At 30.3% G+C, this 22,236-nt stretch overlaps 2 protein-coding genes across 3 annotated transcripts; both read left to right on the forward strand.

Annotated features, from left to right (window-relative positions):
- The first annotated feature begins 5,601 nt into the window (after nucleotides 1–5,601).
- Nucleotides 5,602–8,816, forward strand: LOC100250543 (uncharacterized). Its single transcript, XM_002268209.4, has 6 exons — nucleotides 5,602–6,224; nucleotides 6,902–7,479; nucleotides 7,584–7,776; nucleotides 7,885–7,949; nucleotides 8,028–8,238; nucleotides 8,335–8,816. The coding sequence occupies exons 1-6, from the start codon at nucleotides 6,051–6,053 to the stop codon at nucleotides 8,689–8,691; spliced, it is 1,578 nt and encodes a 525-aa protein (XP_002268245.1). The 5' UTR covers nucleotides 5,602–6,050; the 3' UTR covers nucleotides 8,692–8,816.
- Nucleotides 8,817–10,786: 1,970 nt separating this feature from the next.
- Nucleotides 10,787–14,135, forward strand: LOC100245414 (receptor-like protein EIX2). 2 transcript variants are annotated; one of them, XM_010664456.3, is made up of 4 exons: nucleotides 10,787–10,849; nucleotides 10,967–13,536; nucleotides 13,714–13,798; nucleotides 13,987–14,135. In XM_010664456.3, coding segments are annotated over exons 1-3 (2,634 nt in total). In that variant the 5' UTR covers nucleotides 10,787–10,847; the 3' UTR covers nucleotides 13,776–13,798; nucleotides 13,987–14,135. The 2 variants fall into 2 exon arrangements, with proteins under 2 accessions (XP_010662758.1, XP_010662757.1); XM_010664455.3 differs by having other exon boundaries at nucleotides 10,797–13,536.
- The last annotated feature ends 8,101 nt before the right edge of the window (nucleotides 14,136–22,236 follow it).

The raw sequence follows: 22,236 nt of genomic DNA on the forward strand, positions 1-22,236 counted from the left end.
ATTTAGGCTTTTAAAAGAGATTTTTGGTGATTTTGTGTCAATAAAATGAACTAAACACACTTTCAAACTCATAATTTTATTAGATTATTATTGGTTTAAAAAGTTTAAATCCATAAAAAAAATACTAATGATAGTAATAATATTCATTATGTTGGAAAACACTTAAAAAAAAAAAAAAGAAATACAAATGAATTCTATAATTTATTTGGGAATTGTTTTTAGAAATAGTTTTTTATTCTTAAAAGTAGAAAACTGTTTTTCATATTTGAAAATATAATTGATATTTTTTTGAAAATTTGTTATGTAAATTGAGTATTTTTGAGAATAGATTTTAATTATTTTTATTTTTTTTTCACTTGTAATTTAGTTTAAAAAAAAAACATAATTATGCTAATATAAAGCATGATTGAAAATAAAATACTACAAATAAAAATTATTTTTAAAAAATATTTAGAAACACATAAACAAGTTAAAAGAATATTCCAATCCGACTTTTATTATAAAAATATTAAATAATTGTTTTTAAAAAATATTTTCAAACATATCTTACTCTCTCTATGACAAAAAGAAAAAAGAAAAAAGTCACATTGATATGAATATTAGAGTCTCGTCGTGTGATTTAAAAATAAATTTTTGTTTTTAAAAATAGAAACCGTTTTTATAAATTTTTAATACTGTTTTATGATTGTTTTTTGGAAACAATTTTTATACATAAAATTAAATAGAAGTCGATTTTTAAAGAATAAGTAGGAGTTGTTTCAACTTGTTTTTGTTTTTGTTTTTTTTTTTTTTAAATATGAGTTTATTTGATCATATTTTTTTAAACTTGTTTTTAAAAACTATTTTTAAGTTAAAAAATAAAAAATATTTTTTAAAAAACATGACCAAACACACCCTTATATTCCAAAAACCTCACTTTGTGCATGTTTAAAAACATGAAAAATAAATTAGAAAGAAATAAACAATTAGATAGGGTGAAAATAGTAATATTACAAATCTTGGAAACACTTAGAAGAAAAATCAAAGGAGTGGGCCTCATAATTACACTTGATTTGAAAATTCAGACAATAAGTGATGATATTAGGTGGCACCACGGCAGGAATAAATGGCCAGGGAATAAATAGAAACTTATTCATATTATTTTATCATGTAAAATTATAAAAGTTGGTTTTCTTTCAATGAAAGGCTGTGTCGTGGCCCCATCTGAATGGCTTGTCAGTCAACTACAAAAGGGCGATTTCTTTCTTTTACTTATTTTCCCCTCTTTTTTAGGCCATCCAGCCAGAAAATCATGTCAGGGAGGAAAAAAGGTACCGGACATGATTTTATGGGTCCAGCTCAAAAAAACAAAAGAAAAAATTCTCTTGATTACCTTTGTGTTCCTTTACTAGGTAGATTTTAATTTAAGATTGAGGATCTCTCCCTTCCTTCCCCGATTCATATTGGCATTGAAAAGTGACATCAATTATAACATCATCTATATGTATAAATTTAGTCTTATTAGCTTAATTTAACTTTTACATTGTTATTTTATCTCTCGATTCAATTATTTCGTATTTTTATCTTATTTATTTATATTTTGATTCTATCTATTTTAAAATTATTTAATTAAAATAAATAAAATAAATTTAAAATAATATATAAAAATAATTCATGGGCTTTAAAATCATGTTTGATTTTCAAAAAGTATTAAAAAAATAATAAGAAAAATGATTTTTTTTATATTTAATTTTATTATATAAAATCAAATATAATTAAAATTAATAAAAGACTTATATATTTTAAAATTTTAATCTTACATAAAAGGAATTTATTAACTTTAAATTTATTTATTTATTTATTTTTTTAAGAAACTAAGCATAACTTAAATTTATTTTCTTTTTATTTTTCTTCACTTTTTATCAGTGTTTTCTTTTTATCGGATTTCCCCCCACATTTTCTAAGTAAGCAAACATGGCAAAAATGTTTGCTTTTCATATTGAAAAGTGGGTCATGGGAAGAATGTCGTCATAACACATGCACTTGAATAATGGAAAATATCATATTTCAAAGTTACCTTAGCTCATCATGTTATCACACGAATCATCCAAGCAATTCTTCAAACTGTAATATGCCGTATATAAAATTCACTTATTTGCGGAAGTGGATTGCCACTTCATATTCTTGCTAATTAAGCAACCAGATAGTCCACATGACATTATATGTGGCATTTTTTTTTGGATGAAAAAGAAAAGGACAAAAAAATCCAAGAGATCCAAATATGCCCTAATACCTAAAGTAGTGTTTAATCATCGTCATATTGGAATGTACATGCCTTGCATTTAAGAGAAATGAATAGAAATAATATAAAAAATACCTTTTTTTCCATGATAATATGAAGTTATTATCGCTTCCCTATATGCGGTGTTAACGAGTGATAGTTGTTTCAAGATATAATCCCAATTATCGGCTCGGAGCAATGTCTCTTTTATAAGTACGTTCGAAAGAAAACTTTAAGAAGAAAAAAATATTCATAATATTTTATTAGTGTATTTTTTTTTTGAAAAATGAAAAGGCTTTAAAGGAATAAAAAATTGAGAGTTGTTTGAGTCTTGATCATCATGATCAACATCATAAAATCTCATAAATAACAATAAAATTCATAATATCACACATTACAAAAGTATAAGTCATTTATTGTCTTTTACATATACAATAATAAAAGATATAATATTAAGAATTCAACCTCTTCCATTTTTGTAAAAGAAAGTTTTAAACTTTATAATTTTGAATAAAATCTTATAGGTATGTGCTACTTAGGAGGTTTGATCACCAAGTACATTGTTTTTAGACTTAAAGAGTGTTTGTCTTCTATTTTTGTGGGTATAGGATTGAAATCCATTCTTGAATATAAGTTAGTGATAAGTGTATTTAGTGACTAAATGTAGTAATGATAATTAAATGAGTGTTTCTTTGGTTACTTTATCTATTTTACTCTTAATACGACGAGTTTGAAATAAATATAATTGAGTTTGAGAAATTTTATAAACTCAAGTATGACTTTATCCCACTCATCCCATATATATAAATTATTTTAATGATTATTTTTTCATTTTTTGATTTATTGAAATATTATTTTTTATAAGAATAAATTATAAATATTTATTATTTATTTTTAATATAATTTAAAATGTTAAAAGTAAAAAAAAAATTCAAAAAATAAACTAGGGGTGGATATGAGAATTTTTTTTTTTTTTTTTTTTTTACATTATGGCCCATATATATATTTTTTTAACAAAATGAAAATAAATATAAATAAATGGAAAGGAGTTATATTATGCATCATCTCAAGTAGGGATGTTTTTTCATATATGATGGAAATATTGATTTATATTCATTGATATGTGCCTTTCAATGAGATTTTATGTTATATGCCTAGTTATTTTCTCACTAGAAAGGACATGTATTGTGAACGATGAATGGATAGTGAATAAGTAGTATGATAAGTCATTTGCAAGGTACCCATTGTCATTGCATTTTTTTGGTCTTATGTTTCTCCTAAACTTACACAACTTATACCCATGTATGTATTGCATGTCTTTCATCCCCTCCATCTACTGTACATATGCCATCAAATTATCACATCAACGATGATATATTTGATGTGGGGTCAATTTGTTCAAATCCTCGATTCACCTTGTCCAAACTAAGGCCCGACTAGGGATCATGGATTTGTTTGGTGTTCGTTCTGCCCCCTCCATGATTGATAGGGCTTGAGAAGAAGATAAATGGATGAAGGGTGGATACACCTATTCCATTGTCATCTCTAGGCCCAAGTCATGAGAAGAAACAAGCAACACTTAAGCCCAAATTGAGTTAAATTCAAATTTAATCTAAAACTCAAATTGAGGGAGTATTTAGTAAATTAATTTAATGACTTAATATGACTTAATGATATAATTTAAGTTATTCAATAAATTAAACATATTTAATAAAATAATATAACATCATAACTTAAAATCAAAAATAAATTTGAGTATTAAATTAAGATAGTTAATTTGTTCTTAGTTTTGAATATCTTTTACCTTCTTTATGTAAATATATTTTACAACTATCACTCATCTTTTATAGTAAATATTTTTGTAATTATCTTATATTTCTACCATACTTTAAATATGAATTTTTAATAAATAAATAAATTAATTAAAATTAGTAAAAATATAAATTGATGTTAAAATTAATGAGGATAAATATATTAATTTGATTATTTGAATAAAATTTAAGTTAATTTTACCAAATAACGGTAATACTTAAAATAAAAAATAAATAATAAGTTTTAAATTAATAATTTAAGAATAATTTAACTTAATGTAGGAGAACCTATTTTCCTAAATGCCGTGACACCGACCATTGACTTGTAATTCAAGAACTTTATTTTCTTAAATGCAATGACATCGACCATTAACTTGCAGCTCAAGAACTTTTTAGGTTCGCCAAAATAAGACTTGAATTCAAACTTAATATAAGAGAACTTGTCCTCCTAAGTACAATAGAGTTCTTCCTTGGAAGTTGTTTAATTAGGAAAGTTCGTTTACCTACCTTCGGCTCACGATATATTTTACTTTATTTTACTTGTAGAGATTTGCCCTTTAAAACATTATCTAAGTTGAAGGCCACCTCTAGAAGTCTAGATTGCAAGGTTGGCCCAATAGTTTGCTTAAACTAATTAGTTAAAACATTAAAAATATTATTGATAAAATAAATTATTATTATTATAATATTAAAATTGATAGTAGATTATAAAGCAAATCATGATCATCTTAAAAAAAAAAAAGTTAAATTTTATAAATTTTATATTTATTGAAGTTTGCAAGATTTGAGCCCAATATCATATCAAGCTAAATAAATTTTGGATAGTTTGAAAATGAAATATAAATTGCAGAGAGATGACTTGAATATACAAAACCTCTTTGTTTCTTGTCAAACTAAACCCTAATACTGTGTTAAACTAGGTAAAGCAAAATATGCTTGTAAGAATTTAGATGATTTTAATTGGGATGGTTATCCATTAGTTTCATAAATGTAATGAAATAGTTAGGGCTTGTTTGAAAACATTTCCGTGTTTTTTAGAATAAAAAAACGATAAAAACAAATTTGATAATAAAAACTGTTTTCTATTTTATGTTTTTCATTCTTAAAAATAAAAATAGAGTGTTTTTAAATTTTTTTTAGGTGTTTTAATTTATTTTCTAAGAACTGTTTAAAAAAATAATTATACAAATATATAAAATAATTAAAAATAAAACATTATATATAAATATTATTTTTAAGACATATTTTAAAATATTAAAAATAGGTTATAAACTTTTCATGTTCTCAAATAATTTTTTTTTCTACAAAACATAAGAAAAAAAACTGTTATCAAAATTTATTTTTTAAAACAATGATCAAACATGATATAAAACTCCACCTTCAAATTCATTCTATTTTTATTTTCATAATTTTATTGTTTGGCTAATGAGAAAGGTACTTTTCATTCATGTTAAAATTATCTTTTATAAAGATGATTTCGGTACATACTAATAAATTATGTTGATACTAAAATTTTATTTAAAAATTATTTTATTTTAAATATAAAAATCAAAATATTTATAAAGTAATATTACTTTTTAAATGTCATATTATTTAAATGAAAAAAAGGCCGTAACTGTGGACTATCAAAAGATGAGAAACAGTGGAAACACTCGATCTAGTTGTCATGCGACAACTCCTCATGTCCCCTCCACCTTCACTTAAAACAAAGGGCAAAAAGGAACCGCACCTTCACGAGATTCCACCTCTGCTCTCTCTCTCTCCCTCCTTTCACTCTCCTCTCTGACTCTCACCTCCGTATCAGTTATCACTCTCTTTTCGTCACTTTTCTGATCACCTTTTTCCACCTCCTCCGCCGATCTTATTCCTAAGCTTTCCGTAATTAAGAAGCCTAAACTCCTAAACTCGCACCAGTACTACCGTTGCTGCATGCTGCAGTTGAGAGAGACGGTACGGTGGTTGCGGAGGCCAGAACGAGTATGCTGAAATTTCAGAGGTATTTTCTGCACGGATCCGGCTACTTTCGGCATTTCTCCGACAGCATATGGCGGCCATTTATGAAAGCTCCTGCAAGATCCTCTGCTATCCTCTTTTTTTTCCTCTTCCTCTTCATTGGCGCGTTTCTCTCCACGCGCCTCCTCGACTCCGCCACGGTGAGTGCTACTATCATCACTCAATTCCAAATTGTAGTCTCCTGGAGTGAAACGACGGTGGAAGGTCGGCGTTTGCCATGGTAAACGACGTCGTTTTAGCGTAGGTTGTTGATGCGGAAATTGTAGGTCCAAAGTCGTAGCACATAAGGCATGAGTGTCGGTTACCCGTGTTTTTCTTTTTCCTTTTTTGTAATTACTTGAACACGTGGCGGTAGGTGAGACCATGCATGTCCATCCTTGGCCTTTGGTGGTGTCGTATACTCGTAGGAAATTTAGACTTTCCCACCACCTTTTTCAATCGATTATTATTAAATTTATGTAAATATTTTTCTTTAATGAATCAATACTCTAATATAAATCTAAATTTATTTCGATTAAATAATTTATAAATATATAAATTTCTTATTTATTATTTTTCAGATTTTTTATATTCAAATTAAATATGAAAAAAATTATTTTTTTAGTTAAAATATTTAGTGAGTATACAATAATTCAAACACATAGTTTAAAGAAATAGAAACTGAAAATCATTTAAGATAAAATAATATATAACATTTTTAATTATTTTTAGTTAAATGCAGTAAATTTGATTTTTTACCAATACATGAATTGGCGTTTGTACCGTAATGGTATTGACCGTTACTGACATGTCACTTCGCGGTTTATATTACTTGCAGTCCCTTCCTACCACGTCAGTTGAAAAGCCCATCCTACCGACCGGGACAGCTCATAAGCCCTTCAAAATCCCGAAAAAGCCCCCAGTGAAAATTGAATATCCTTTAAACTGCTCGGCCGGTAATCTCACACGGACCTGCCCGCGAAACTACCCCACAGCCTTTTCCCCAGAAGATCCTGACCGTCCATCACCGCCAGAATGTCCACACTACTTCCGTTGGATTTACGGGGATCTACGGCCATGGATGAAGAGCGGGATCACAAGGGAGATGGTGGAGAGGGCCAAAAGGACTGCTACTTTCAAATTGGTGATTTTGAATGGAAGGGCTTACGTGGAGAAATATCAGAGGGCGTTTCAGACGAGAGATGTCTTCACGCTGTGGGGGATCCTACAGTTGTTAAGGAGGTACCCTGGGAAAGTGCCTGATTTGGAGTTGATGTTTGATTGCGTTGACTGGCCAGTCATTCAATCGAATGAGTATCGTGGGCCCAACGCCACAGCTCCACCACCGTTGTTTCGGTATTGTGGGGATGACGCCACGTTGGATATCGTCTTTCCTGATTGGTCATTCTGGGGCTGGTAAGGGTTTTAATTTTTAATATATATTGATTGGGTACTCTGAAAAATTTCTTTTTAGCTACATGGTTCAGTACTTATAGATACACTCATGAATTGGATTATAGGCCAGAAATCAATATAAAGCCATGGGAATCATTGTTGAAGGACCTAAAAGAAGGCAACAAGAGGAGCAGGTGGATGGAAAGGGAGCCCTATGCTTACTGGAAGGGAAATCCAGCTGTTGCTGCAACCAGGCTAGACCTCCTCAAATGTAATGTTTCAGATAAACAGGACTGGAATGCCCGAGTTTATACCCAGGTAGCCACTTATGTTTATCGTTAGTTTCACCTTTGATAAAGACTGCATGCCTCACCAACTAAACTGCATAAAAGCAAAAATCAGTTTTCGGTTTTGCATCTTATGTAGGATTGGATTCTAGAATCACAAGAAGGTTACAAACAATCGGATTTAGCAAGCCAATGCATTCATAGGTAAAACATCTTTCTTTTTTCATTGATCTTATGTTATAGTCCCACTTTATTTTAACACATGTTCCACTGTTTATATAGGTATAAAATTTATATTGAAGGATCTGCATGGTCTGTAAGCCAAAAGTACATTCTTGCCTGCGATTCTGTTACCTTACTAGTAAAGCCTCATTACTACGATTTCTTCACGAGGAGTTTGATGCCGGTGCACCACTATTGGCCCATAAGGGAGGATGACAAGTGCAGATCAATTAAGTTTGCTGTTGACTGGGGCAACCGCCATAAGCAGAAGGTATGCAGAAGCTTCAATCATGTATGAAATAATCTAGGGTATAACACTTTTCATCCACTGATATCTTACATTAATTTTGTTATTGATTTATAATAGGCACAGTCCATTGGGAAGGCAGCCAGTGATTTCATCCAAGAGGACTTGAAGATGGACAACGTGTATGACTACATGTTTCATCTTTTAAATGAATATGCTAAGCTGTTGAAGTTCAAGCCCACTGTGCCTGAAAAAGCTGTGGAGCTATGTTCAGAGAGAATGGGTTGTGGTGCAGAAGGATTAAAGAAGAAGTTTATGATGGAATCCATGGTGAAGTATCCCATGGATGCAAGCCCATGCACCATGCCTCCCCCCTTCAGTCCTCTAGAGCTTCAAACTTTTCTCAACAGAAAAGTAAATTCAATAAAACAAGTGGAGGCCTGGGAGAAGAAATTTTGGGAGAATCAAAATACATAGACATTTTCTCTTAATTTTGCTCATAATCACGATCAACATATATAATGTTTATGATATATATGAGACAAATGTATTTAGCCTCGATGGAATGATCCCCTGGTCAATACAACATTTTTATTTTGTTTTGTTTTGTTTTTTTTTTTTTTTTAATTCACCATTTAGATCTATTGTTGTTTCCCACGGCCATGGTTGGAGAAATCCGAAAGATGACTCTGCCCTTGTTCCACTGCCTACAGCTTGCATAGGAGAAATCTCAATGCATAAGAATAAGGCCTTGTTTGGCTGCTGGTCTTGGACGCCTATCCTCAATGGCTAGGGGATGATGATCTTCTTCTCAATCCAACAATTGAAAAGTCAAGTTTTGAGAGTTTTGGAAGCGGGAAGACAAAAACTTAAAACTGTTTTTAATATGGTATTTATAAGATACAAATACCTAATGAACTCAAACTAGAATTTCCAAATCAGTGAACTAAATGACTACTAAAAAATAATTTGCATGTGACAATATCGAAGAAAATCCTTAATTTATCTTTCAAATTTAAGTTAAATGATGGGTGCAAAATTAAGAATTAGCCATTAAGTCATCAGTCATCAGAAGTTTGTCTCCATGCGTATATTAGGAGCATCTTAAAAGAGATGGTTTTGGCCCTGAGATTGAGAAAGCTCTAGCTTTCTGATGGTTAATTTTGTTTGAGGTGCTCCAAAACCAATAATGAAAGCAAAAACCATCAAGGAAAATGGTTTTTAATTTATTATAAAACCTAGTAAAAAAATAATATATAATTAAATTAATTAGAGACATATTTTATAATTTATTTTTTATATAGAAGAGTTAGAATAAATGAAATAAATTTGAAATATCATACAAAATAATTTATTGATTTTAAATGTCATTTTTATTTTAAATTACTCTTTATATAGAAGAATTAAAATAAATGAAATAAATTTGAAATATCATATACAAATAATTTATTAATTTTAAATATCATTTTTATTTGAATGTATAATTAAATTAATTAGATACATATATTTTATAATTTACTCTTTATATGGAAGAGTTAGAATAAATGAAATAAATTTGAAATATCATACAAAAATAATTTATTGATCCTTAAATATCATTTTTTTTTCTTTTACCTGTTTTTCTTGCAATCTTTGCTCCCTAATTTTTTCATGAATTTTTCTCTCAAACTTAACATAAAAGTAGATGTGTATCATGAACTTATAATGCATCCTTGCAAATTTATATTGCATAGTAGAGATAACAAGATTTTCTTTTGTTGCTGTGAATATATATATATATATATATATATATATATATATATATATATATAGCTAAGATGGATGGTGGTGCTTTATCCCCATCACCATTGAAGTATTTATACAAGTGGCCGGGACTTGGGAGGAGCACAAGCTTTTCAAAGCAAAGGAAATCTCTTTCAGATATTAAATAATCGAAGTAAAGAGAGATCTTGATCACAAGTCTTGAAAGCTTGTTTCCATGCGTTTACCCCCTGGTCTAAGTCCACATGTTTGGACGGTGTCCAACTAAGACCACATGTTTGAATGGTGTTCAATTAATTGCTTTACTTTATTGTTGCCTTCGAGTGGCAGTCCATTTGGACAAATTCAAAGGAGCCTTACGTTTTTGCCTTACATTTATGTCATGGAGGATGTAGAAAATGCATCAAAGTCATTGATATCGGAGGAAAATCATCTTCCATGAAATAATAAAATATTGGTTAAAAGAAAAAACTGATCTTTGTGTTATCTGGAATTTTGACTGCACAAACATGAGAGCCCTTGCAATGATTGTTATTTGTTGAAAGATGTTTCAAATTTCTACTTTGCATAAATATTTTTTTTGTAAAAAATATTTTTTTATACTCATATCTCACTGTAATATTAGATTTTAATATCAAATAAATAAAAATGTTAACAATATATTTATTAATATTTTAGATTATGAAAAAAAAAAGTTATGAAATAAAGATGAACGTGTAAATATCGTACCCAGTGCATAAAAAATGAGAGGATGTATGGGAGACACGTAGGGGAGAAATAAACTGCATTTGGTTTTGACATCCCTAATATTTTTTTGTAATACAGTGGAAGGAATCTAACTTTTGGATTGCTTTATATCCGCTGGCGCAGCAATGTACGTATTTCTTCTTTGAACTCTTCCTCTACTGGGTTGTTCAGAAGTCATGAGAAAAGCAATTCGAGGTGTTCTTTTGCTTTGGTTTCTGTGCTCAACAATTTTAAGGTCATGCAGGGCAAACAACTTGGTTTGTAATGAAAAGGAGAAACAAGCCCTTCTGAGCTTCAAACACGCTCTTCTTGACCCTGCAAACCAGCTGTCTTCTTGGTCTATTAAAGAAGACTGTTGTGGATGGCGAGGAGTCCACTGCAGCAATGTCACTGCTCGAGTTCTCAAGCTCGAACTTGCTGAAATGAATTTGGGAGGTGAGATTAGTCCTGCTTTACTCAAATTAGAATTTTTGGATCACTTAGACTTGAGCTCGAATGATTTTAAAGGTTCTCCAATTCCAAGTTTCCTGGGTTCCATGGGGAGTTTGAGATATCTTAACCTCAACGATGCTCGATTTGCTGGACTAGTTCCTCATCAGCTTGGAAATCTCTCGACTCTTCGTCACCTGGATCTGGGATATAACAGCGGGCTGTACGTTGAGAATCTTGGTTGGATTTCTCATCTTGCTTTTTTGAAGTACCTAAGCATGGATTCGGTCGACCTTCACAGGGAAGTCCATTGGCTTGAATCCGTGTCTATGTTCCCTTCTCTTTCAGAGCTGCACTTGTCCGAATGTAAACTTGATAGCAATATGACTTCATCTCTTGGGTATGACAATTTCACATCTCTCACATTTCTTGATCTTTCAGAGAACAAAATCAATCAAGAAATGCCAAATTGGTTGTTTAATCTCAGTAGTCTTGCTTTTTTAAGTCTATCAGAAAATCAATTCAAGGGGCAAATTCCAGAGTCCTTGGGGCACTTCAAATATCTAGAATATCTTGATCTTTCTTTTAATTCCTTTCATGGTCCTATTCCTACATCCATAGGAAACTTATCCTCCTTGAGGGAATTAAATCTTTATTATAATCGATTAAATGGTACTCTTCCTACGAGTATGGGGCGTCTTTCAAATTTGATGGCCTTGGCTCTGGGATATGACTCTATGACCGGTGCTATATCAGAAGCACATTTTACAACACTTTCAAAATTGGAGACAGTACAGATATCAGAGACATCCTTCTTTTTCAATGTGAAATCCAACTGGACTCCTCCTTTTCAGCTTCAATTTCTGTTAATTTCTTCCTGCAAGATAGGTCCCAAGTTTCCGGCATGGCTACAGACCCAAAAGTCTCTTTCCTATCTAGACTTTTCCAGGTCAGGAATTGAGGACACAGCTCCCAACTGGTTCTGGAAGTTCGCTTCATACATCGATCAGATCCATCTCTCTAATAATCGGATATCTGGGGACTTACCCCAAGTTGTACTAAACAATACTATCATCGATTTGAGTTCTAATTGCTTCTCAGGTCGGTTGCCACGTCTCTCTCCGAATGTTGTTGTGTTGAATATTGCTAACAATTCATTTTCGGGACCGATTTCCCCTTTCATGTGCCAAAAGATGAATGGAACAAGTAAATTGGAGGTCCTTGACATATCAACTAATGCTTTATCAGGGGAAATTTCTGATTGTTGGATGCATTGGCAATCTCTTATTCATATAAATATGGGAAGCAACAATCTATCTGGTAAAATCCCCAATTCCATGGGTTCTTTGGTTGGACTTAAAGCATTGAGCTTGCACAACAATTCCTTCTATGGAGATGTACCTTCATCACTAGAGAACTGCAAGGTTTTGGGGCTGATAAATCTAAGTGACAATAAATTTTCAGGGATTATACCCAGGTGGATTGTTGAGAGGACAACTCTAATGGTTATCCATTTAAGATCCAATAAATTCAACGGCATTATTCCTCCACAAATATGCCAACTTTCTTCTCTTATAGTATTGGATTTCGCTGATAATAATCTATCAGGAGAGATACCGAAGTGCTTGAATAATTTCAGTGCTATGGCTGAAGGACCTATCCGGGGTCAGTATGATATTTGGTATGATGCTTTGGAAGTAAAGTACGATTATGAATCTTACATGGAAAGTCTTGTTTTAGATATAAAGGGGAGGGAATCAGAGTATAAAGAGATTCTTAAATATGTTAGGGCCATCGACCTTTCAAGTAACAATTTATCAGGATCAATCCCAGTTGAAATCTTTAGTCTCTCCGGATTGCAATTTCTAAACTTATCTTGCAATCATTTAAGGGGAATGATATCAGCGAAAATTGGAGGCATGGAATACTTAGAATCTTTGGATCTCTCTAGAAACCGTCTTTCAGGTGAAATTCCTCAAAGCATTGCCAATTTAACATTTCTTAGTTATCTGAACGTGTCGTACAACAATTTTTCTGGAAGAATTCCTTCAAGCACCCAGCTTCAAAGCTTGGATCCGCTTTCTTTCTTTGGCAATGCTGAACTGTGTGGAGCCCCTCTTACGAAAAACTGCACAAAAGATGAAGAGCCTCAAGATACAAACACCGATGAAGAAAGTAGAGAACATCCTGAAATCGCATGGTTTTACATTGGCATGGGAACAGGATTTGTTGTGGGGTTCTGGGGAGTTTGTGGAGCCCTCTTTTTCAAAAGAGCTTGGAGGCATGCTTATTTTCGGGTTCTTGATGACATGAAAGACAGGGTCTATGTGGTTATAGCATTAAGGTTGAAATGGTTGCAAAACAACCTGAGAAGATACTTTCTCGGTAAGGGAAAAAAACATATTTTCATTACCTCATGTAAGGTTTTGCATCAAATTCAATTTTCCTCTGAACACTCATTTGTTCTTGTTGATGCTGTAGGTTCTGCCATTTTATCCCTGTTTCATCGTGTACTTAATTGAATGTATTTGTCTCAGACGACATGAATTTTGTCTTTGACAGATTTACGATGTTTAAGGGGTCGCAGCGAAAGAGAGAAGGTAATGGATGGTGGTGGAACCTGAAGAAACTGGGGAAAACATTCCAGGTGGATGTCTTCTTAACCCTCTTAACCCGATATTTTCTTATTGTACTAGTGTTCCGATGCCTCTAAAATGAAAGAAGAGGAGAAGATCGAAGAAGAGAAGTAACTTGTCATTTCAAAATTTGTATTATTCCATTGCCAAACTAAACCTTTCTATTAGTTCATTATAACCTGGTTTTAAATATTTGCAGGGAGCACATGCATAACCTCATCAAGTTGACATGTTTCCACAACTTCAGTACTGAGACGCCTAAAGATTTTGTTCTCAAGTCTGCAGCATTTATCAAGTTGGCGGTGTTGTTATGGATATTATACTTTATTCTATGTTATTTGCTGTTATGTTAAACTAGATAAGTTACTTCTTGTTATATATATATCATCAGAAGATGAGCATTCAGATATTTTCATAGATATCATTTGCAGGTATTTCAGCTAATGAAACAGCCACTTAGAAGTTTCCAAATCATATTGACTCAGTTTTGCTAGAAATAGAGTAACAAAGAGCACAACGAGGAAACTAAGATGGTGGTGCTTTAGCTCCATCCCCATTGAAATGTTAATAGAATTGGGATTTGGGGGAAGCACAAGCTTAATTTTCAAAGCCAAGGAAATCTTTTTCAGATATTAAATTATTGAAGTAAAGAGAGATCTTCACAAGTCTTGATAGTTTGTTTCCTAGCGTTTACCCGATGGTCTAAGTCCACAAATTTGAATGGTACTCAAAGACTTTCGAGATCAGTTGATTGACTTTGTTGTTCTCTTTGAGCGGCAGTCCAACATTTGGACATATCCAAAGGAGCCTTAAGTGCCTTTTATTATTATTATTATTATTTTACCATTTATGTGGTGGAGAATGCAGAAAATGCATCAAAGTCATTGATATGAAAACCAGCCATTGACCCAATGTCTTGCAACTTGGAGGCAAAACACTTAAAAAAGTACATATTGGATTAACAAAATATAGGAGGAAAATCATTTTCCATGAAATAGTATATATTGGTAAAAAGAAAAAACTGATTTTTTATGTTACCTGTGGGGTTTTGATTGCAGAAAACATGAGCTTGTAACCATAAGGAGCCCTTGAATTATATTATATATATGCCTCTGCTTCTTTTGGGGTCAGTTGATTAACTTTAGGTTAAATCTAGTTTTTGAAAAATTTGAGGGAAAGAAAATAAAGAGGAAACAAATTATAATTCTACACCCAAAAATATACCTTAGCAAACCATAACTTTCAAGTAATCAATTATATGAACTCAACGGCCCCCCACTTGTTTTAAACATTGATTATATGACATTAAATTCTTACATTTTGAATCACAATTTCTCCCTTGGTAAAAGTCATATTTATGGAGGTCTTGGGAAGTTTGTCTCCATGCGTTTACCATGAACTATAAGCCCTTGTATTTGATAGTAGTGAAGACTTTGGGGTTAGTTGATTAACTTTATGCTAGGTTTGGTTTTTGGAAAATTTGAGAGGGAATGCATAGGAAATAAATATAAGGGAAAAAAAAATTGTCATTCTAAACCCAGAAATCTGCATTAGCAAATCCATAGCTTTCAAGTAATCAACTATATGAACTCAAAGGGCCCCTCCACGTGTTTTAAACATCAATTATATGGCATTAAATTCTTGCATTTTGGATTGCTGGGCATGAGTCATCTTTGTGGAGGTCTTAGGAAGTTTGTCTCCATGCGTTTATCGTGAACTATAAATCATTGTATTTAATTATAGTAAAGACTTTTGGGATCAGTTGAATGACTTTAAGGTTAAGTTTGATTTTTGGATTGCTTGGCATGAGTCATCTTTGTGGAGGTCTTAGGAAGTTTGTCTCCATGCGTTTATCGTGAACTATAAATCATTGTATTTAATTATAGTAAAGACTTTTGGGATCAGTTGAATGACTTTAAGGTTAAGTTTGATTTTTGGAAATTTGAGGGAGAATGGGAGGGAAATAAAATAGTGAGGGGAAATTGTCATTTTGTGTCATCTTTACGGAAGTCTTAGGAAGTTTGTCTTCATGTGTTTACCATGAACTACAAGTCCTTGTATTTGATAATTGTGAAGACTTTTGGATTAGTTGATTAACTTTAGGATAGGTATAGTTTTTGGAAAACTTGAGAGGGCATTGGAAATAAATACAAAGAAAAAAAATTGTCATTCTAAACCTAGAAATTTGCATTAGAAAACCCATAGCTTTCAAGTAATCAACTATATGAACTTAAAGGCCCCTCCACTTGTTTTAAACATGTATTATGTGGCATTAAAATATTACATTTTGGATCACAATTTCTCCCTTGGCATAAGTCATCTTTATGGAGGTCTTGGGCAGTTTGTCTCTATGCATTTACCATGAACTATAAGTCCTTGCATTTGATAATAGTGAAGACTTTGCGTTCAGTTGATTAACTTTAGGCTAAGTTTGGTTTCTGAAAAATTTGAGGGAGAATGGAAGGGAAAGAAATTAGTGAGGAACAATTGTCATTCTACGTTAGCAAACCACAACTTTTAAGTAATCAATTATATGAACTCAAAAGGCCCCTCTACTTGTTTTAAACATTGATTGTATGACATTAAATTCTTGCATTTTGGATCCCAGTTTCTCCCTTGGCATGAGTCATCTTTTTTGAGGTCTTGTAAAATTTGTCTTGATGCATTTACATGGACTATAAGTCCTTGTATTAGGATAATAGTGAAGATTTTGGGGGGCAGTTGATTACCTTTAGGCTAAGTTTGGTTTTTGTAAAATTTAAGGGAGAATGTGAAGGAAAGAAAATAAAGAGGAAAATATAAGGAAAGAAAAAGTGAAAAAAAAAATTGAAACCAATTAATTATTTTAGAAGGTTAATTTCATTCATCTTCTCTATGGTTTTGGATAGAAACATCTAACCCTTATTGGTTTAAAATTTCATTAAATACCTTTTATATTTTTTTCATTTATTATTTTTATTCACCTCATCTTTTACTGAAAATAAGAGAAGTATTTGATAAAATTCAAACCAATGGGGTCAAATGATTTTCTTTTATATTTTTCATCGTAAAACTAAATACAAAAAAATTAGTTTCCTTAATATTTTTGCTCATATCAAGGAAGCACGAACAACCTCTAACAAGTGCCAATTTTTCCATTCAGCAACTCCATTTTGCTGGGGTGTATTGGAACAAGTAGTCTGATGAATGATGTCATGTTCTTCCAAATACTTTTGAAGATCAGAACTCTGATATTCTCCACCATTATCACTACGCAAAACCCGAACCTTGCATTGTACTGAGTTTCAATCATTTTATGAAAATTTTGAAACAACAAGTTCACTTCATCTTTGGTCTTCATCAAGTATAACCATGTCATTCTGGTACAATCATCAATAAAAGTAACAAATCAACGTGAGCTACTCAAAGTTGGGACTTTGGATGAGCCCTAAACATCAGAATGTATAACCATAAAAGGAAGCAGACTTTTATTCAAAATTAACGGAAACGAAGCACGATGGTTTTTAGCCAATTCACAAATATCATAACGGAAACCAGAAATATCACTCTTTGCAAACAAACTAGGAAACAATTTTTTTAAATAACCAAAGGAAGCATGTCCTAGACGTCGATGCCACAACCAAATTTCAGACTTTTTCTTCTCCTCCTCAGATCCATTTGCCATCAAGGCTTGTTGTAACTTATTTGAATCCTTTGAATGCAAGTCCAAGTAATAGAGTTTTCCCCGCTTAATATCACAACCAATTGTCTGTCTTGTTTGGATGTCCTTAATCACACAAAATTCAAGCCAAAAAATGACAATACAAGATAAGGCTGCAGTGATTTGAGAAACTAACAAAAGATTGTAATCTAGAGATGAAACAACTAAAACAGAATCCAAATTCAAAGTATCAATAAGAGTCAAGGATCCTTCCCCAATGACTGGGGTTGTGTTACCATTGGCTGTGGAAACAATTTTTTGTGAGGAAGGTCTAAAGGGTGAAACCTGTCTAGAATCAAAAGTCATATGATCTGTAACACCATAATCAATTATCAATGCACTATTAATAACAGGTGTAAAAGTATTTAAAAACTTACCACCATGATTTGTAGCGGCTACCAATGCAGAGGCTTTCTCAGCAACATTAGCCTTTGTTTTTATTTCGACAACAGTTGCAATCGAGGTTTTCTTGGAATCCTTATTTCGTTGATCACGATTATTATCAATAATAACAAAGTGGTGATAGCCTAAACATGATCTAAAGGTCCATGGTTCAAACCCTTGGTTCTTCCTTGTTTTCCTGGTCATACCAAGAGTCATTGCTTTGAAATTGTGGGATATCCAGACTAGTAAGATCAGTCTTATTGTAGTGAATGCATTTGAAGGTTGACTTATCAATATTAGGGCTTGTCTTAGGATGGTTGATCGTTGTCGGACTACCATAGCAACAAAATATCCAGGATTTCAATTCCATGGCTCTGATACTATCTTCAAATTGATAAATGGTAGTTTTTTCATTTATTCTTTCATTCGTTCATGTACAGAGTATATATAGAGGGTAATCACCATTCTAAGAATGGGAAAGAATGATACAAGGAAAGAATAATATAAGGAAATAACAACTAATATCCTAATATCTCAATATTCCTAATATCTCAACTTTCCTAATATCTAAACATTCCTAATATCTCAACACTAAATGATACAAGGAAAGAATGATATAAGGAAAACATTTCTAATATCTCAACAAAATGTCAATTGTTAAGAGTGTTTTAAAGGAGATAGTTTTGACGTGGAAATGGAGAAAATTAAAGCTTTCTAATAGTCAATTTGGAGGTGGTTTTCATTATGTTATTAAAAAAATAGTAAAGAAGATAAAATATAATTAAAATTAGTTAGATATTTTGGTATTTTAAAATTATATACTCTTTATATAAAAAAGTTAGAATAAGTGTACCAATATTTAAAAAAGAATTACAAATTGGAGGGAGAATTACCAAAAAATTGTAAATTTTTCTTCAAATCAAACTATACTACCATATTAAACTATTAAATTTTCTAAAAACTTAAATTTAAAGGATTTAGACTCAATATACATATCATGCTCCTTAATAGATATAACATTTAAAAATAATTTATTGATTTTAAATGTTATTTCTATTTTCTTTTCCTTTTTTTTTTCCCTATTTTCTCTCTAATATAACTAAAAAGTAGATCTATATCATGAGCTTTATGCATCATTGTAAATCTATATTGCATGATAGAGGCAAAAAGATTTTCTTTTGTGGGAAATTAATTAGCTATATAAAATTCAAAAATTATAAAATTGATTTGCAACAAAATTAGCTATTTTGTTTTAGAAAAAAATTCTAAAATAATTTGGAGCTATTAGGCTTAAATCCCATTTGAGCGTCATCTTTATCCATTTCTTGGATATTTTATTTTCTTTTCACCATTGAAAATCTTCCAATATAATCTTTCTAAATTACACATTTTTTTTCCTTTAACTTTTCTAAATATTTTTTCATTAACAAAATATTTCAAATCAAGCAACTCTTCTACATAAGATTTACTAATTTTTAAGAATAATTTAAAACAAAAAAATTAATCCATTGTTCCTTATTTGGATTTTTTAACACAGTTCCATCAGAATCAAGGACTTCATCAACGAGTTGTGAATGATTTTTGATATGATGTTCTAGGCCGAGACTTTGAATCGATGGCAGAATTTAAGCCTTCTAGAGGAGAAAGTTTATGGTGGACAACGGGATGGAAATCAGGCTAGAGCATTGATGAAATTATTGAATGGAGAGTTTGTGTCCTTCAATAGATAGGCCTTTGAAGAGGCAAGCTTTGATAACATAATGAATTTAGAGATTTGAAAAATGAATGCAAGAATTATTGTTGCTTGTTATTTTATTCAAAGTTTCTACAATATTTTTTATATACCAAAATGCAATGGATAGAAAGTGAAAACAAGGAAAGAAAGGATATGATTCTTGAGTTAAAAATCATACCCATGATTTTAGGAAATTGAAACTATAAGGAGATAATTAAGGATAGTCAAAAGGCTAGTTGGTTTCAACGGTCTTATGCTTGATTTTCTCATTGATGTGTTGGTTTTCAATTAAAAATATAAAATAGGTTATAATTAAAAATAAATTTAAAATAATATTGTTTGTTCATTGTTTTCTGGAACAATTTTTAAAAATAAGGAATGATTTTTAGACAAGTAGAAGTTGTTGTATTCATTTATTTCTAAAAACAAAACCAAAATATAGAAAAAAACTAATTTAAAAAGTACAAAAAGCAAATAAAGTAGAATACAATTTCTTTCCCTTTTTATTTTCTCTCCACAAACCAATATTGAAAATCTTCTAATATAAACTTTCTAAATTACACATCTTTTTTTGAATTTTCTTTAACTTTTTAAAATGTTTGTTCATTAGCAAAAAATTTCAAATCAAGCAACTCTTATACATAATATTTACTATTTTTTAAAAATAATTTGAAACAAAAAAAAATAATCCAATTAATACTAAGAAAATTATAGAATATCAATCACTTTGTTATTTTTTTTTCATACATGATTATATTTTTTCAAAATTTTCACTAATAAAATATATTGGAAATCAAACAAGATTTAACAAAAAAACTAAGTTATGAGTTTTTTTATTAAATTAATATTCATATTTTACTAAAAATGATTTATTTTTAAATTTATTAATAGTTACAAACCTATTTTTTATTTTAATAATAAAATTAAAATAAAAATTGTTTTGGAAAAAAATGGGTTTTTTTTTTTATCCATTAGAATAATTTTTATTTAAGATAGAAAAAATGGTTTACTTTTTCTTTACCCACATATTTGAACACTTCAAAGTCATTTCCCAATTCCCTACCTGACGTTTGAATTAGATTCTAAAAGCGTAAACACGCAAATGGAATCTTGGATCTATTGGTGACTTGTTCCAAAAAGATTAAAATATATTTATTCAAATGAGGTTTTTTTTTTCATCCTTTGAAAAATGGTTTTAAAAATAATTGTAAAGCACCCTTATTTTTAGAAAATATCATTTTTTTTAACATATTTTTTAAAATAAATTTAAGAATTCCTTTACTTTACCCATATATTCCATTAATGACTTTGCAGGCTTCAAAGTCATTATCCAACTTGTTGTTTGATTCCAAAAGCATAAAACACTGCCTCTCTAGGTTTTCTACAATTAATTTTTTTTTTTTAATCTATTTGGATCTATTTTGCGGGATGAGAAGGAAGATTTTGGAGGTCATATAAATAAATAATAATCAAGTTTTCTCAAAAACATTTTGCTTCTTCCACAATAATTTTTTGAGAAGGGATTAGTGACAATAATTTTTGTACATTTCATTTATTAGATTTTCACCTAAATTAATTTTTATTTATTTATTATTATTATTATTATTGCTTTGTATACATATAATACTACACTAATAATGTTTTTTTGAGCATTATTGTCTCTTTTAAATTATACATATTAATGAAAAATAATTTTGTTTTTCATATTTTTGTTATATATTAGACAATACTAGGAATTGGGAAAACAAAAAAACAAATTCATAATTTTATGTTTACTTTGTGAAGGAAGATACAAAAGATGAGAAATTAGAAAATGTTTAAAAACTAGTATATTTTCTAATGTTTATTCAAACTCCTGAATGTTAACTCCACCATTGAATTGGCTTCCAATAATTTTAATGCTATGCTTGGTTCTAAAAGAATACTAAGGAAGAAAAAAAAAAGACAAAAAAGAAGAAACTAAGTTCTATTTGGTTCTCGATAAAGAAGAAAAGTAGAAGGAAATAAAAAATAAAATAAAATAGAAAGTTTAATTTAAAGTAAGTAAATTATTTTTATTAGCTATATATTTCCAATTTATTTAACTCATTTTAACTATTATATATAAAGATCAAATGATATGAAAATACATAAACTTTTAATTAATTTGTATTATATTTGATTTTATTTACTATGTTTTTATAGTAATCCAAAGATAAGAAAACATTTTCCTTATTTTTTTATAGTACTTTTCTAAAAATCAAACATAGGATAGAAAAAATGATTTAAGTGATTCAACTTTCTAAATAAGTTTATGCTATGTTGACTCATATGATATGGAAATTTTCACACGCTCAAAGTGGTATAAGTTGTATCCAAACTACTACATCATACCCCAAATCTAATATAAGATTTTAAAAAAAAAAATTGAATATCAACAAATTATTTTAAAAAATTTATTATTATGTTTGGATTAGAAAAGTACTAAAAAAAGGAAAAAAGAAAAAGAAAAATAATGTTTTCATATTTGGTTTCACTAAAAAGTATAAAAAAGAAATTTTAAATTAGTTTCAAATTATTTAATCATTAGATAGAAGAGGAAAAATAAGTAAAATAAATTTAAAGAAACATACAAAAATAATTTATTAACT

Source organism: Vitis vinifera, chromosome 16 (genome assembly GCF_030704535.1).
Source record: "Vitis vinifera cultivar Pinot Noir 40024 chromosome 16, ASM3070453v1".
Taxonomy (NCBI): Eukaryota; Viridiplantae; Streptophyta; class Magnoliopsida; order Vitales; family Vitaceae; genus Vitis; species Vitis vinifera.

Bases quoted from the DNA above. Each gene is read 5' to 3' on its own strand.
- LOC100245414 (XM_010664455.3), top strand. From the start codon at position 10,899: ATGAGAAAAGCAATTCGAGGTGTTCTTTTGCTTTGGTTTCTGTGCTCA. The intron at 13,537-13,713 runs GTAAGGGAAAAA...TGTCTTTGACAG, and splicing joins CCTGAGAAGATACTTTCTCG to ATTTACGATGTTTAAGGGGT.
- LOC100250543 (XM_002268209.4), top strand. From the start codon at position 6,051: ATGCTGAAATTTCAGAGGTATTTTCTGCACGGATCCGGCTACTTTCGG. The intron at 7,777-7,884 runs GTAGCCACTTAT...CATCTTATGTAG, and splicing joins ATGCCCGAGTTTATACCCAG to GATTGGATTCTAGAATCACA. The intron at 8,239-8,334 runs GTATGCAGAAGC...GATTTATAATAG, and splicing joins GCAACCGCCATAAGCAGAAG to GCACAGTCCATTGGGAAGGC.